Source organism: Oncorhynchus nerka, linkage group LG17 (genome assembly GCF_034236695.1).
Source record: "Oncorhynchus nerka isolate Pitt River linkage group LG17, Oner_Uvic_2.0, whole genome shotgun sequence".
NCBI lineage: Eukaryota > Metazoa > Chordata > Actinopteri > Salmoniformes > Salmonidae > Oncorhynchus > Oncorhynchus nerka.
Window position 1 is genome coordinate 36,071,865 of NC_088412.1, and position 17,500 is coordinate 36,089,364.

Below are 17,500 nucleotides of genomic sequence, written 5' to 3' on the forward strand. Positions count from 1 at the left end.
GTTTTTTGTAAAATAATTAGGGCTTCAATTGTTCCTTTAACAAAGTCTACTAATCAATTAGGATAAAGAAGCTTGGTCACAAGTCATACACGAACCACATAAATGAGAGTAATAGAGATTCCTGATGATTTGATCAAACTCCTCTATCATGTTTAATTTCATTCACTCAGTTTAAGTGGTTTCAATTCCTGCGATTAATGTGTTGAATGTCTTACAATGAGATGTGATAACAGCTGTTCCTCGGCTCTAAGTAAGTTTGACAAAAAATATCCCCAGTTGTTAATCCATTATGTTTTAATAACAAGTCATCTACAAAACTGACTGACACCACTGTATTCTGGTCATTATGGAAAGTGCACGGTCACATAAGCAAAATAACATATAAAAGAGTTACAAACAAACAGACTGTACCATGTTTCTTAAAAAGTTCCTCCAGTTGGCTTCAGTATATACTGTATAAATGAGAAGGGTTGAATTTAAACAAGATGGTCAAATGGATGTGGAGAGAGTGTTAAATATATCAATTTCTAGATCTGCTTTTGTTTTCAGATGTCAGGAGTTTGCGTGTGACTTCTCTCGACAAAAAACACCGGCTATCAGCACCTCCCAGGTCATTGAGTCGCCACAAAACTGAAAGCCAAACAACATTATTCAGTTGTCCTTCTCATCCAACTGCTCCATTTACTACATAGTTTTACAGTCTTGTAATCCAGAGAATCAACAAACCACTGAAAGCCAAAATACTGTACCAGTACACCATTCTGCTGTCCAATAGTTCACCCTTGTAGCCGTTTATCTTTAACGTCCCCCAGTCGTCCCCTAGTAACTGTTAACTACACAGCTTGGTTGTCTCGTAATCCAGAGAGTTGGGCAGGCGGTTGCTAAAGGCCTGCAGTGAGGCATGTATGCGGACCACCTCGCCAGCGGTCAGTTTGAGCCGGTGTCTGAGCAGACAGGAGAACAGATCCAGTCTCTGCTGACCTGGAGGGGACAGTCGGTTGACCCGGTCCCTGATCTCCAGCAGCTGCAGCAAGGCCGTGTCCTGGGAACCCTGGGTGTGCGGGTAGTCCAGCTGCAGGATCAGGTCGCGGATCGCTTCTGGGTCAAAGTGCATACTGTAGCCAAACACCTGGATGCTGTTGATCTTCATGTAGCCCAGATTCCGAGAAGAATCCAGAATTTCTAATGGCTCATAGTAGAGGCTGTCGTTCACCGCCCCTGCCGGTCCTCCACCGCCTTGCGTCTTTATCCGGCTCCGCAGGTAGATGTGGATAGTCTCGAAGAAGGTCTTCCACTTGTTGCCCAGTGTCAGGGTCCAGTTAAAGCATTCCAGGGGCAGGTCCAGTTTGGTGGCTGTCCAGTCTGGGAAGCTGTTCTCACTGACGGGAATGTACCAGCTCTCAGAGTGGCTGCCTCCAAAGGGGTTGATGTAGAGGGTGAGGACAGGCTCCAGGGTGCTGTTCTTGGTCAGGCAGATCTGGAGAGACACGCCCAGCAGCATGTGGACCAGGTTGGACTTGTACTTGTTGCTCTTCAGAGTCAGCAGCATCCTCTTCCTCCAGGACGGGTCGAACCAGCTGTTCAGACGCATGTCATTACTGATGAAGATGGCGTGGACCTGGAAGGACATATTCATGGTTGTTTAAGTTTTTAGAACAATATGTCTATCTACTTTCTCAAGATCGTACGGAATATTACAAAACATGCATCCTCATATGCAATAAGGCACTAAAGTAATACTGCAAAATCTTTGACAAACCAATTTATTTTATGTCCTGAACACAAAATGTTAAGTTTGCTTGTAATCGTTAAGGACTGGGGAGTTTTTCAGGATAAAAAAAGAAACAGAATGGAGCTAAGCACAGGAAAAGTCCTAGAGGAAAACCTGGTTCAGTCTTCTTTCTACCAGACATTGGAATACAAATTTACCTTTCAGCAGGACAATAACCTAAAACACAAGGCCAAATCTAAAATGTAGTTGCTTACCAAGAAAGTGAATTTTCCTGAGTGGCCAAGTTATTGTTTTGAGTTAACTCTACTTGAAAGTCTATGACAAGACCTGAAAATGGTTGTCTAGCAATAAACAACAACTAATTTGACAGAGCTTGAACAACGTTGAAAACAATAATGGGCAAATTCTGCACAATCCAGGTGTGGAAAGCTCTTAGAGACTTACCCAGAAAGACTCACAGCTGTAATCAATCCCAAAGCTGCTTCTACAAAGTATTGACTCAGGGGTGTGAATACTTACGTAAATTAGATATATGTATTTCATTTTCAATACATTTGCAAAAATAATTGTTTACATGTTTCACTTTGTCATTATGGGGTATTGTGTGTTGATGTGCGCAAAACGTTAATTTAATAAATTTGGCTGTAACACAACAAAATGTGGAATAAGTCAAGGGATATAAATACTTTCTGAAGGCACTGTATTTACCTCCAGCCTACGGTCAGCCCTCTGTAGCAGGTATCTCAGCTCCAGGTCCTGTAGGTCTGTCTCAAAGCCCAGGTAGTTCTCTGTAGAGTCAGCCACCATGGGTCTGCAGACCCCCTGGGTTAGGCCATATCCAGGGTTGCAGCTTCCACAGCGGGTGTGGTTGTCTAGGGCACAGGCTGCGCAGGCGGGGCCCTCTCCAATGGCACATGGCGGGGACAGCTGGCAAGGGCTGTGCTCGTAGCTGCAGGTACAGCTGTGGAGCTCTTCAGAGAACGAACCCAGCTGGTTGTTCTCAGAACAGTAGAGGAGAGACTGGAAGTGACTCAGCCAGTAGGACTGGGGCCTGGGACGGAGACAGAGAGACACAATGGAATATAACAAAGGATGGCAATACAGTAGGTGAATGAAAATTGTGTTGAGTTTAATTGGTATATTGTATAAAAAAAAATCTGTGCAATTGTACTTAGTAACAGTTACTCTTACCAGGAACTAATAATGCATGTTTGAGTTCATTTAAACAAACATATACCATTAATGCATTCTGCAATTTTGTTTGTTTGTAGTATTGTAAAAAATCTTTACAAAGAGACAAACATATTGCTTCATCTGTGAAATAGACATGCAGAAAGTAAACCTGCATAATTTGGACTAAGTTTTTGGACTAAGTTTGAGCAAAAAGGCTGCGGTCGCAAAACTATCCCAATCATGATATTTTTTCCACAAATTGGTCTTTTGACCAATCACATCAAATTTTTTCACATCAGATTTTTTTTCAGAGCTGATCTGATTTTCTAAAAGACCAATTAGTGAAACAAATATCAAAATTGGGCTGCCTGTCTGAACACAAAGTGTAGTTTAAACCAATTCTGAATTCGTATTATTACTCGCTGTATAAAACTGAGCCGCCGTCTCCCTGCAGATTATTCCTTCATAATTGTCAGCAGTGGAACTGGCCCCTGGAAGTTATATCAATCACGCATCTCTCGTCTGTGTAAAGCACTGCGAACTAAAGGCATGTAGGGGAGCCTCCCAGTCAAAATGACAAACATTCCACTCCCTCTCTCCACAGTCTATAGTCACAAAATAAGTATAGTGCTTTACATTTTCCTCACAACGGCAGTAATAACGTAGATAAACACTGCTTGGCTTGCCTCCTGTTTCTCCCACTCACACAGGGGTAGATGGAGAGGATTGCTATCAGCTTCCTGGATGGGTGATTAAAGTGTAATTGGGGCTCAGTGGTAAGAGGTGTAATGTGGGAGCAGAGTGGGACTCTCACAGTTCTCTGGGTAGACGGATGTGAGGCTGCCTCTGACACCTCTTGCTGAGGCTGAATAGCTTGAACACCACTCTTTGGGCTCGTCTGAAGAGCACTCTCATGCTGTTCTCCAGCTGCTCGTAGCGCCACTGGAAAACGCCATCCAACGACCACAGGTGCTGGATTGTCGTCACGTTCAGGAAGAAGTTCTGCGGGAGCCTCGTCAGAAAGGTCTTGAACTCATCTGGCAGAAAGAGAGTGAAAATGAAAAGGTGATTGTTTTGAAATTAACATGTCATGAATATGGCCAGGTGAATAGGGATCTAGTGCTGCCGTAGCGTGAGGGGACCGTGCTCCATCACTTTTCAATTTGAGAATACATGGAGTTGGTAATGTAAAAAAGTATTCTGGGCAACTCTAAATAAATAATATGTCACACCGCAAAAATTCCATGAAAACAAAAGAATGACAAACTAAATAGATATGTAGGCTATAGCAGCCTACAGGTACGACAATTGTGGTTTCTTCCCTGTAGTCTCTCTCTCTGGAGAGATGAATATCTGTAGGCGTGTGTGCAGAGGCCCAACGGTCAGAGGCTTGACAACTTTGAGCAGGCCAAATCCACCATGACAAGAACAGCCACAGACAGGAAACTCTACCAGGGGTTGCTGAAACATTTGTCCTCAAAACATTGTGTTATGGATTTGGGGCACATATACAACTCACTTGAACTCGCCCTACTGTGCATGTGCTTAGCTTACAGAAATGCACCACCTCAATTGCGTATGCAGACAAACTCATCCACTGCATGAACCTTATCACACCAACAATATCTAGGATCCAAATTCACAGCATGTCTGCCCTGAAGTTCATAAAACTCCACAGACCCCCTCCTGCGCAATGGAACCCAGAACGACCACTTGGTTATGGTGCTGTCCTTTCAGCACCATGATTCAAAGGCGCTCAAATCGCTTAAAGTAACCTTAATCAAGAACTGTTGCATACGCCTAATAATCCTTCTCATCACTTATGATTATTATCACTTCTCACAATTGTGTTAATTTAGTAGCCTAAAGTTAGATAAAAGCTGAATCAATGTCTCACAAGATCACACAATGATGAATTAGAATTTTACATAGCCTAGCAGAACCAAATATGATAGCATACTGTAGCATAGACACCTACAGTATAATATGTTACACCAAAAACACCTCCTCAGTCATTTCTAATCTGAAGCTGAGGAGTTTCATTTCTTCCCCCTCATGTGGCTAATAATCTACAGCGTGCGCCATTAGGCAGTATATATGCTTTGATTGAAACAAAATAGTCCGTCAAGAAAGGCTACCCACTAGGCACAGACGTTCAGTCAACGTCTATTCCACTTTGGATCTACGTAATTTGAAATTACATGGAAACAAAGTTGATTCAACCAGTGTGTGCCCAGTGGGTAATAGGATCCAAAAAGGATTCTCCTATGGGGATGGTCAAAGAACCCTTTTGGAAAAATGTTTTCTGTATGTTTGAAAAGAAAGAGCATAAGATCACTTCATGCATGTTGCCACATTCCTCAAGGCCAAAGGAGAACAACGTCATTGGTTCCAGTACTGCCATGCTCCATGTTTCCAGGTTTATTTTCTTCCTGCTGGCATCCCATTCCGCTGAATGTTGAAACGTCTTTGATATCCTTTACCGAAGGACATGTTTACGACCTCACCTGAGAAACTCTTTATTCCTGGCACTCTCACACGCCTGCACTCTCCTCTCTGCTCTTAAAACATCAACTTTGAAAGTAATTGCACTTATAGATATTTCACACACCAAAAATATTTGAAGAGAAAAAAGGCCCATCCATTCTGAATTCACCTCAGAAATAGTGGCCACAAACAGGGTGACCTAGAGAGGCAATAATATCCCAACATTATGCTAAGTGCTCTCATTCATACGTTGTTATTACACCGATGTGAAAATGCTGGAATTAATCTGTTCGAGATGTTTTTTAAAAATCCAATCCTATCAGGTTGTGATTTGCTGCACACAGACCGTGTGCCAAGTCCCCCAGGTTTCACTGTGACTCATTACGGTTTACATCGTAAATCATAATGTCTGGGGTACACACCAAGGAACGGCCCTCCACCATTAATTGCGTGACATATGATAAAACACTTTTACTCAGCTCACAGTCTCCTACAAAAACTATCCAAAGATTGTCCACATATGAATTTATAAGCTATCAACTGCATGCGCAGCGACTACGTTTAGAGCTAAGCTAGCTGAAGACATTTCGTAAATGCTGCATGACAACTGAGTTGCACTGGACACTTCATATATCAAATTAAAAGTTTAATAGTTTCAGCATCTAAAGATCAAAGAGGATCCAAAACGTTTATCTTCACCTGAGTCCTCAAACTCCTTGTAAAGTGTCCCCCATGTCTCAGTGATCCTCTGCAGGCTGTCCTCCATGGCTTGGATGTCCATGTAGGGACAGTTGCATTCTGGGAACTTGGGGTCACACTTGCACCAGCAGTCATTGTCCTTACAGATGAAGCCCCCTTCCACGTTACAGGCGATGTAGCTGAGAGCAGCCTGGACAAAACTGTCCCGCAGGTAGTCTGGCAGGATAACCTGTAGGCCTGTAAAACAACACAACATAGCCAGGATTTAAAACCACCATTAAGGTGTACTGTTATGGTACTGTATAAGAGGACAACAATTTGTGATCTATAGTGAGTGAATTGCAAGGCAGTGCAAGTGTAGTTGTTAGCCTTGGTAGACTAACAATGTAAGAGCATACCAATAACTGTATTTTACTCTATACAATCGTTGTAATGGGATGTGTGGATCTCTTTGAAGATGCTATTGTATGGGAATTTATGATAGGATGCGCTATAAACCATATTTCATATTTTTTTATCGTTTTTTTGTGGTTGATTCCAAAGCACTGGTGTGGAGCGTGACAATGGTGTACAGGATTTGCATTCTAGGAATACGTAATCAAGAAAATATATAATACAGACCTTGCAAGTGGACTTTGTTTTCCGGACTCTGAACCAGAACAGAGCTGACAGAATCAAGGTTGTCATAGTTACTGCATCCGAGAGGGCCTGTCCGGGTCTCTGTTACCTTGGCAACAACAAACATACAAAGCTTTGAATGCACATTCCTTATAACATCACAGCAACATTTGTATGCTTTGCCATACTATTACATCAGTATGCGCAAATGAAATATGAAACTAAAAATATGGAGGAAAAACACTACTTCTACAGTACTTCTGTATGTGACAAAGGAAACACTTCTGAGAGAGGTTGCTCTCTGCTGGGAAAATGCAATGAAGTGATGAGAATGTGAGTTCCCTGGTGAGATGAGTGTTCAGCCATGGTTTTCTGCTTTCTGTGCCCCTTCTTCCTGTGCCCCTGTAGCCAAGCCCCTATTACACACATTACACAGGCCCCTTAATAACCATCACCCACAGCTCTGAGTAGATACTGAATCACAGCTAGCAGAGAGACACTGAACATTGCACAGTGGTAGAGCACATTTACAGTACGCCTTCTCCTCTCCTCCGCTCTCTTTCTCCTTCCTTCCACCCACAGACACTGAATTGATTACATGGATTCCTTCATTACATTCATTCTTATGCACCCACAGAGAAAATGGCAGCGTTGCTGTTCTTATTCTCTCCCACTCAAAGAAAAGAGAAACATCAGAGTGGTGTTGAAGGAGGGCCTCAAACAACTCAGCCGTGGCTGGTCTTTTCTGTCGTATTGACTGAGACATCTCTCCTGACCTTTTCATGGCAAAACATATCTGCCAGACCTGATCATCCTTTCTACCTCATTTGCAACATGAGATGTCTTTTCTCTTTCTGTTTGAGGTTACATGGTGGAGACCACCTAACTGATTGCCATTTTTCTCCCTTTGTAGGAGAGGGACAGTGTTGTCAGCCCAGAGACATGACCAGGTTTGGCCTGTCACAGGACAGTTGGTGGCAGAGAGACAGATGGATGTGGCGAGAAATCAAGGGTCAGTCCATCAGTTACACAATCACACACAATCCCAGAGTGCTGACAGAGAGAAAAACTAGAGAGGGACCTGATGATAATACTATATACAGGGAAACTTCTGGAGCTATTAAATCAAACCTTGAACCTAGCAAAACCTGGGTGTCTAGGAAAATGAATAGAATATGCTAATCAGAGAAAGGGGAGAATCTGTGTGGAATGATTTTGCCATTATTATTTACAGCACATTGTAAATCACAAATTTCCTTCATATGGGATTTTACTGCTGGTAAGACTGTAGAAATGAGGAACAACGTTTTGGGACACTTGACTATTTAATCTATTAAGAGTATTACTTGAAATGACATATATGATAGCCCATATGGCATAATGTTGACTGATGAGCACGGCAATCCATTTACTCTATGGATAGCAGCTGTTTTTTTTATTGCAGATACATTCTGGTATATTACTAAATGCTTAATGCACATTATTGGCGAGCTGTATCTCTGTGTTGCTGTTTCACATGTAGTACAGAGAGGGGCTGTGTTCCAGTACAGTCTGCTGAGCTTATTTTTCTCTTTCTCTGCTTCTGCTTTTCTTCATGACCACTAGAGGGTAAGGAGATAGATAGGTATATGATACAGTAGCTTGATGAAGCAAAGATGAGGGAAGATATGAGGAAAGGTGGTTATTTAAATGACGTGGTAAGCACTTTTACAAGTGCCCAAGACTTACTGGCAAGTGCCGGGGCAGGACTTTAGACTGAAAATGAAAGGTACAGATTGTAGCTTTAAGACTGCTGGGATACAGTGCACCTGTGACAAAAAAGAGCAATCGATTGAGTAGCAGGGCGGAAACATAAAAAATCCAATGCTGCCATAATGGGAACATAATGCAATACTGTTCTGAGTGGAAATAAATATGAATCCTCACGGTGTTGTGAGAGCCCCGCTGCCGAGAAACGTTTTCTCATTGTTCATCATTCTGCAGACACACTGCCAACCATGGTCTGGGTCAGGTGGGGATATCACCATTGATTTAGTCAGGGAAATTGTCAATCATTCCGTCTGCTCAACCTTTCTGCCGCTCTGCTCTCACCTGACACTCTGAACTAATCTCTGCCTTTGAAAAATGAAATCCGGCACTCACACATACATACACACTATTAACGTTACTCCCAACAGAACAGACAAAGCAGCGCGTCTTGCTATATGAGGAGTGACCACATCTGCTGAGATACAAAATGCCTGACCTCCCAACAAGCTCTATGGTTGAGGTAGTAGAGCGCTTTGATAGTAGTTATTCATAGTTTGCTCTGTCAGAAACAGCTGTGACTTTCACTATATAGAAACATGAAGGATAGGGAAGGTTTTTCTTTCCTATTTTCAAAAGGTGTATGCACATTTTCGGGGGTAGGGTAAGAAACATTTCAAAATACATGAATATACAGTGCATTTGGAAAGTGTTCAGACCACATAGAGGGGCTGCAGCATAGCCTAGTGGTTAGAGCGGTGGACTAGCAACCACAGGTTGCAAGTTCAAATCCACGAACTGACAAGGTACAAATCTGTCGTTCTGCCCCTGAACAAGGCAGTTAACCCACTGTTCCTAAGCCGTCATTGAAAATAAGAATTTGTTCTTAACTGACTTGCCTAGCTGAAAAGGTAAAATAAAACTTCCCTTTTCCACATTTTGTTACGTTACAGCCTTATTCTAAAATGTATACAATGTTTTTCCCCCATTAATCTGCACACAATATCCAATAACGAAAAAGCAAAAACTGGTTTTAAGAAATGTTAGCAAATTCATAAAAAATTAAAGATACCTTATTTACATAATTATTAAGACCCTTTCCTATGAGACTCAAAATTGGTGCATCCTGTTTCCATTGATCATCCTTGAAATGTTTCTACAACTTGGAGTCTACCTGTGGTAAATTCAATTGATTGGACACGATTTCGAAAAGGCACACACCTGTCTATATCAGGTGCCACAGTCAACAGTGCATGTCAGAGCAAAAACCAAACCGTTGAAGGAATTGTCCGTAGAGCTCAGAGACAGGATTGTATCGAGGCACAGATCTGGAGAAGGGTACCAAAAAAGTCTGCGGAATTGAAGGTCCCCAAGAACACAGTGGCTTCCATCATTCTTAAATGGAAGAAGTTTGGAACCACCAAGACTCTTTCTAGAGCTGGCCACCTTGCCAAAATGAGCAATCGGGGGAGAAGGGCCTTGATTAGAGATGTGCCCAAGAACCCAATGGTCACTCTGACAGAGCTCCAGAGTTACTCCGTGGAGATGTGAGAACCTTCCAGGAGGATAACCATCGCTGCAGCACTCCACCAATCAGGCCTTTATGATAGAGTGTCCAGACGGAAGCCACTTCTCAGTAAAAGGTACATGACAGCCTGCTTGGAGTTTGCCAAAAGCCACGTAAAATACTCTCAGACCATGAGAAGCAAGATTCTCCAAGATTCAACTCTTTAGCCTGAATGCCAAGCATCACGTCTGGAAGAAACCTGTCACCATCCCTACGGTGAAGCATGGTGGTGGTGGCATCATGCTGTGGTGATGTTTATCAGCGGCAGAGACTGGGAGACTAGTCAGTTTCAAGGGAAAGATGAACGGAACAAAGTACAGAAAGATCCTTGATAAAAACCTGCCCCAGAGCACTGAGGACGTAAGACTACGGCAAAGGTTCACCTTCCAAAAGGACAACAACCCTAAGTACACAGCCAAGACAACGCAGGAGTGGTTTCAGGACAAGTCTCTGAATGTCCTTGAGTGGCCCATCAAGAGCCAGGACATGAACCTGAACATCTCTGGAGAGACCTGAAAATAGCTGTGCAGTGACGCTCCCCATCCAACCTGACAGAGCTTGAGAGGATCTGCAGAGAAAAATGGGAGAAACTCCCCAAATACAGGTGTGCCAATCTTATAGCGTCATACCCAAGAAGACTTGAGGCTGTAATCTCTGCCAAAGGTGATTCAATAAAGTACTGAGTAAAGGTTCTGAATACTTATGTAAATCAGTACAATGGCACCGAAGGGGATTGCTTTCGTTTTACGGGCTCCAAACCAACTGTGCTATTTTTTCCCCGGCATTGTTTGTAACTTATTTTGTACATAATGTTGCTGCTACTGTCTCTTATGACTGAAAAGAGCTTCTGGATATCAATAGAGCGATTACTCACCTCCAACTCCAAAGATATATTTTCTTTCATGAGTCCAACGCGAAGGGTATACTGTTTGTCTGAGACCAGGCCCAAATCCCCGTCATTCGCGTGAAGAAAAGATGGAAATAGGGGGCGGAGATTGGGGTGCCTGGTTAGAATTCATTGGCTAGTGTGTAAACTTCCTCTACCATCTGTTCTATTGGCCAACCTGCAATCACTGAAAAATAAACTGGATGATCTCCGTTCGAGACTATCCTACCAACGGGACATTGAAAACTGCAATATCTCACGTTACACAGAGTCGTGGCTGAACGACGACACATAATATTCATTTGGCTGGGTTTTCCGTGCATCGGCAGGACAGAACAGCTATGTCCGGTAAGCTATGTCTGGGGTGGGGGTGTGTCTATTTGTCAATAATAGCTGGTGCGCGATGTCTTGCTTGCATGAGGTAGAGTACTTCATGAAAAACTGTAGACAGACCATCAACCTAGAGATTTTTCATATATATTTTTTGTAGCCATCTATTTACCACCACAAACCGATGCTGGCACTAAGACCGCAATCAACGAGCTGTACAAGGCCATAAGCAAACAAGAAAAAGCTAATCCAGAAGCGGTGCTCCTAGTGGCCGGGGACTTTAACCTCATAGTCCTCTAGGGGCATTATTTCATTTTTGGATAAAAAGACGTGCCCGTTTTAAGCGCAATATTTTGTCACGAAAAGATGCTCGACTATGCATGGAATTGATAGCTTTGGAAAGAAAACACTCTGACGTTTCCAGAACTGCAAAGATTTTCACTGTGAGTGCCCTAGAACAAAACCTTCAGGCAAAACCAAGATGTTTCAGCAACCAGGAAATGAACAGGATTTCCGAAGCTACGTTTTCCATGATCTCCTTATATGGCTGTGAATGCGACAGGAATGAACGGACCCTTTCTATCGTTTCCCCAAGGGGTCTGGAGCATTGTGACGTATTTGCAGGCATATCATTGGAAGATTGACCATAAGAGACTACAATTGCCAAGTGTCCGCACGGTGTCCTGCGTGGAAATTGGTGCCCAAAACTCAGCTACTGGTATTTTTCCATGGGATTCTGAGAACAAAGCATGCTTCCAGGAACGGCATTTCAATGAAGAGATATATGACAAAACACCTTGAGGATTGATTCAAACAACGTTTGCCATGTTTCAGTCGATATTATGGAGTTAATTTGGAAAAAAGTTTGACGTGTAGGTGACTGAATTTTCGATTAGTTTCGGTAGCCAAATGCATAGTAACAAAACGGAGCGATTTGTCCTACACAAAGAATCTTTCAGGAAAAACTGGACATCTGCTATGTAACTGAGAGTCTCCTCATTGAAACATCTGAAGTTCTTCAAAGGTAAATTATTTTATTTGATTCCTTTGCTGGTTTTTGTGAATATGTTGCGTGCTAAATGCTACGCTAAATGCTAAGCTAGCTATCAACACTCTTACACAAATGATTGATTTTCTCTGGTTCAAAAGCATATTTTGAAAATCTGAGATGACAGTGTTGTTAAGAAAAGGATAAGCTTGAGAGCAGGCATATTTATTTCATTTCATTTGCGATTTTTAGAAATCGCTAACGTTGCGTTATGGTAATGAGCTTGAGGCTGTAGTCACGATCCCGCATACGCGATGGGGAGGACTATGAAGTTAATGCAGACAAACTTAAATCAATTTCACCGAATTTCTGTCACGAGGGAAATAAACTCTAGACCACCTCTACTCCACACAGAGACGCCTCCAAAGCTCTCCCTCGCCCTCCATTTGGAAAAGCTGGCCTTAATTATATCCTCCTGATTCCTGCTTACAAGCAAAAACTAAAGCAGGAAGTGTCAGTGACTAACTCAATATGCAAGTGGTCAGATGACGGGGATGCTATGCTACAGGGCAGTTTTGCTAGCACGGACTGGAATATGTTCCGGGATTCATCCAATGGCATTGAGGAGTATACCACCACAATCACCGGCTTTCTCAATAATTGCATCAACGACGTCGTCCCCACAGTGAGGGTACGTAAACAGTTGAAGTCGGAAGTTTGCATACACTTAGGTTGGAATCATTAATCGTCAACTCATTTTTCAACCACTGCACAAATTTCCTGTTAACAAACTATAGTTTTGGCAAGTCGGTTAGGACATCTACTTTGTGCATGGCAAGTAATCTTTCAAACAATTGTTTACAAACAGATTATTTCACTTATAATTCACTGTAGCACAATTCCAGTTGATCAGAAGTTAACATACACTAAGTTGACTGTGCCTTCTTATGGTATAGAGGACGCTAGCATCCCACTTGGCCAAAAACCAGGGAAAATGCAACGCGGCAAATTCAGATAAAATTATATAAAAATCTAACTTTCATTAAATCACACATGTAAGATATTCAATTAATTCATTGTGAATCCAGCCAACATGTCAGATTTTAAAAAGGCTTTTCGGCGAAACCATAAGAAGCTATTGTCTGATGATAGCACAACAGTAAACAAAGAGGGTAACATATTTCAACCCTGCAGGCGCTACACAAAACGCAGAAATAAAATAGTAATAATAAACATGCGTTACCTTTGACGAGCTTCTTTTGTTGGCACTCCAATATTTCCCATAAACATCACAATTGGTCCTTTTGTTCAATTAATTCCATCCATATGTATCCAAAATGTACATTTATTTGGCACGTTTGATCCAGAAAAAAACTGCTTCCAAAATGTGCAACGTCACTACAACATATTTCAAAAGTTGCAAGCTTGCAAGTCGAAGAAGACCATCCCAACTGTGACGGCCCTGAATTTTTCTGAACCGTCTCAGTGCAGCTCCTTCCAATAGGGCGCTTTCCCTTTAATTCCCAATTAAATAGCCAGCATCAGCTGCGCAAAAGTGGGGTTGTGATGGAGACGTGAATGAGGATGTGTTCAACCCTCAGTTCCGAAGCTTCTCTATTCCGTTTGTTTTGTTGCCGTTAAACGTGTGTTTTGTAGCCTAAGAGGGTTTACCCAGGATCGGATCCACTCATTGCGTCCGTGGACTACACCTCTCCGTTCTTCGTGGCCTTTCTCCGCTGGAGATCTATTGGCGGATTGGATTGTCTGACTGACCGACTGACTACCACCTTTTTGTATACGGTATTTCATTTGTTTTGATGTGATGTATACTGTGATTTTTGTAGTTAGTTGTAGTTGAGGACTTAGTAAGAGTTGATACGCTTTATTAAAGTTCTGTGGTAAAATAATTGTTATATTGATTGTATGTTTAATACTGGGTTTACGCTACACGGAATGAACGGACAAACATTGCGTGACAAAAGTCACTTGAGTTCACTGAACTCCTTTACCGGGCTGGACTCTTTTAGGCCCGAGGTACAGGACATTTCTGGAGGAACCAGAACTCATTGTGTTATATTATTATATGTGTGTGTAATCATTGATGTTGTTAATACAACCCACGTGTCACGTTCTGACCTTTATTTCCTTTGTTTTGTCATTATTTAGTATGGTCAGGGCGTGAGTTGGGTGGGCAGTCTGTTTGTTTTTCTATGTTTTGGGGTATTTCTATGTTTCGGCCTAGTATGGTTCTCAATCAGAGGCAGGTGTCATTAGTTGTCTCTGATTGAGAATCATACTTAGGTAGCCTGGGTTTCACTGTGTGTTTGTGGGTGATTGTTCCTGTCTCTGTCTTTACACCAGATAGGACTGTTTAGGTTGTCCATGTTTATTGTTTGTAGTGTTATTGTTTTCCAATTTGTAAGTCGCTCTGGATAAGAGCGTCTGCTAAATGACTTAAATGTAAATGTGTTCATGTGTACATTTACGTATTAAAAGAACCATGGACACTTACCACGCCGCATATTGGTCCTCTGATCCTTTTCTTCGGAAGAAGAGGAGGAAATCCCTGACACCACGCAAAATAATATAGTTGTTTTGGAAGTTCTTTCCAATGTTTTAAGGTTTTATGAAAAGTTTATTTCCATCCTGACTTTTACATAAGTCCTTTGTATTGGTGTAGACTTGACGGACCAGATGGGACTCGTTCCCTCCCAAACCAAAAGGAGAAACCAATGTTTTCTCTGGTAGGCACAACCTACCTGGCACCCCTATAAATAATAACCTCAAGTCAAAACCGTTACACAACGTGAAGCACGGGGGTGGCAGCATCATGCTGTGGGGGTGCTTTGCTGCAGGAGGAACTGGTGCACTTCACAAAATGGATGGCATCATGAAGGAGGAAAAATGATGTGGATATATTGAACAACATCTCAAGACAAAAGTCAGGAAGTTAAATCTTGGACGCATATGTGTTTCCAAATGGACAATGACCCCCAAGCATACTTCCGAAGTTGTGGCAAAATGTCTTAAGGACAACAAAATCAAGGTATTGGAGTGGCCATCACAAAGCCCTAACTTCAATCCTATAGAAAATTTGTGGACAGAACTGAAAAAGCATGTGCGAGCAAGGAAGCCTTCAAACCTGACTCAGTTACACCAGATCTGCCAGGAAGAATGGAACATTTGAAAATTGAACATTCACCCAACTTATTGTGGGAAGCTTGTGGAAGGCTACCCGAAACATTTGACCCAAGTTAAGCAATGCTACCAAATACTAATCGAGTCTATTTAAACTTCTGACCCACTGGGAATGTGAGGAAATAAATAAATGCTGAAATGAATCACTCTCTCTAATATTATTCTGACATTTCACATTCTTAAAATAAAGTGGTGATCCTAACTGACCTAAGACATGGAATTTTTAATTGGATTAAAATGTCAGGAATTGTGAAAAACAGTTTAAATGTATTTGGCTAAGGTGTATGTAAACTTCCGACTACAACTGTATATCCCAACCAGAAGCCATGAATTAGAGGCAACATCCTCACTGGTTTCAAGGATAGGGACACTAATTCGGACACTTATAAGAAATCCCGCTGTCCTCAAACGAACCATTAAAAAGGCAAAGCGTCAATACCGAAAGACTACTAATAGTTATTTTCCACCATAATTTGCAAATCAATTCATTACAAATCCTACAATGTGATTTTCTGGATTTTTTTCTCTCATATTGTCTGTCATAGTTGAAGTGTACCTATGATGAAAATTACAGGCCTCTCTCATCTTTTAAAGTGGGAGAACATGCACAATTGGTGGCTGACTAAAATCCTTTTTTTTGCCCCACTGTATATACAGTACCTCCATATCAGGTTTTGTTTTTTGTGTATTTTTTCTATTGTTCCTGAATATCTTTCACATGTCTATTCATGTACCTTGGTTGGAAAGCAAGGTAGCAACAGAATACCTTTTCAGTGATCTACCGGTATGGCATGCATGTCACAACAATCATCTCATCAGCTACTCAGTTCAGATGAGTTCAACATCACCTACTGATCAACATTCCGCAAGCTTCTAGCCATCCAGGACGTACATGCCAGGCAGTATCTGAGAAAGGCCCGGAAAATTGCCAAAGAATCCAGTCACCCGAGATATGGACTGTTCTCCATGCTCCCATCTAGCAGGCGGTACTGGCATATCAAGGCTCCTGAACTCCTAAACAGCTTCTATCCCCTGGCCTTGAGACTGTTTAATGGCTAACAACTCCTCTCCTTTTCCCACAGACTATCCATAATAAGACGAGACTTAGCAGCCTCAGAAATTGTATCCCAAATAAATGCTTCACAGAGTTCAAGTAACAGAGAAATCACAACATCAACTGCTCAGAAGAGACTGTGTGAAGAAGGCCTTAATTGTACAATTTCTGCAAAGAAACGACTACTAAAAGACACCAATAAGAAGAAGAGACTTGCTTGGGCCAAGAAACACAAGCATTGGGCATTAGACTGGTGAAAATTAGTCCTTTGGTCTGATGAGTCCAGATATCAAATTTTTGGTTCCAACCTCTGTGTCGTTGTGAGACGCAGAGTAAGGTGAACGGATGATCTCCACATGTGTGGTTCCCACCGTGAAGTATGGAGGAGGAGGTGTGATGGTGTTGGGGTGCTTTGCTGGTGACACTGTCTGTGAATTATTTAGAATTCAAGACACACAACCAGCATGGCTACCACAGCATTCTGCAGCGACACGCCATCCCATCTGATTTGCGATTAGTGAGACTATCATTTGTTTTTCAACAAGACAATGACCCATCACATCTCCAGGCTGTTTAAGGGATATTTGACCAATAAGGAGAGTGATGAAGTGCTGTATCAGATGACCTGGCCTCCACAATCACCCGACCTCAACCCAATTGAGATGGTTTGGGATGAGTTGGACCGCAGAGTGAAGGAAAAGCAGCCAACAGGTGCTCAGCATATGTGGGAACTGCTTCAAGACTGTTGGAAAAGCATTCCAGGTGAAGCTGGTTGAGAGAATGCCAAGAGTGTTTAAAGCTGTCATCAAGAAAAAGAGTGGCTACTTTAACACTTTTTTGGGTTAATATATGATTCCATATGTGTTATTTCATAGTTTTGATGTCTTCACTATTATTCTGTAGAGTAATAATGTAGAAAATAGCAAGGAAAACCATTGAATGAGTAGGTGTCCAAACTTTTGACTGGTACTGTATATATTAACAGTAGTATTGATACATTCCTGTTACCAGTCACTTTTCAG

General features: G+C 42.0%; 1 protein-coding gene across 1 annotated transcript in view; it reads right to left on the minus strand.

Moving 5' to 3' along the window:
* Positions 1 to 253: 253 nt before the first annotated feature.
* The window catches only part of LOC115145169 (BMP/retinoic acid-inducible neural-specific protein 3-like), a 68,791-nt gene continuing 51,544 nt past the window's right edge, over positions 254 to 17,500 (minus strand). Inside the window, exons 5-9 of the mRNA XM_029686494.2 lie at positions 6,713 to 6,818; positions 6,092 to 6,328; positions 3,720 to 3,942; positions 2,441 to 2,783; positions 254 to 1,618 (exon numbers count right to left, since the gene is read on the minus strand). Of these exons, the coding sequence (XP_029542354.1) occupies positions 830 to 1,618; positions 2,441 to 2,783; positions 3,720 to 3,942; positions 6,092 to 6,328; positions 6,713 to 6,818 (1,698 nt within the window). The 3' untranslated portion in view covers positions 254 to 829. The remainder of the gene's footprint in view (positions 1,619 to 2,440; positions 2,784 to 3,719; positions 3,943 to 6,091; positions 6,329 to 6,712; positions 6,819 to 17,500) is intronic.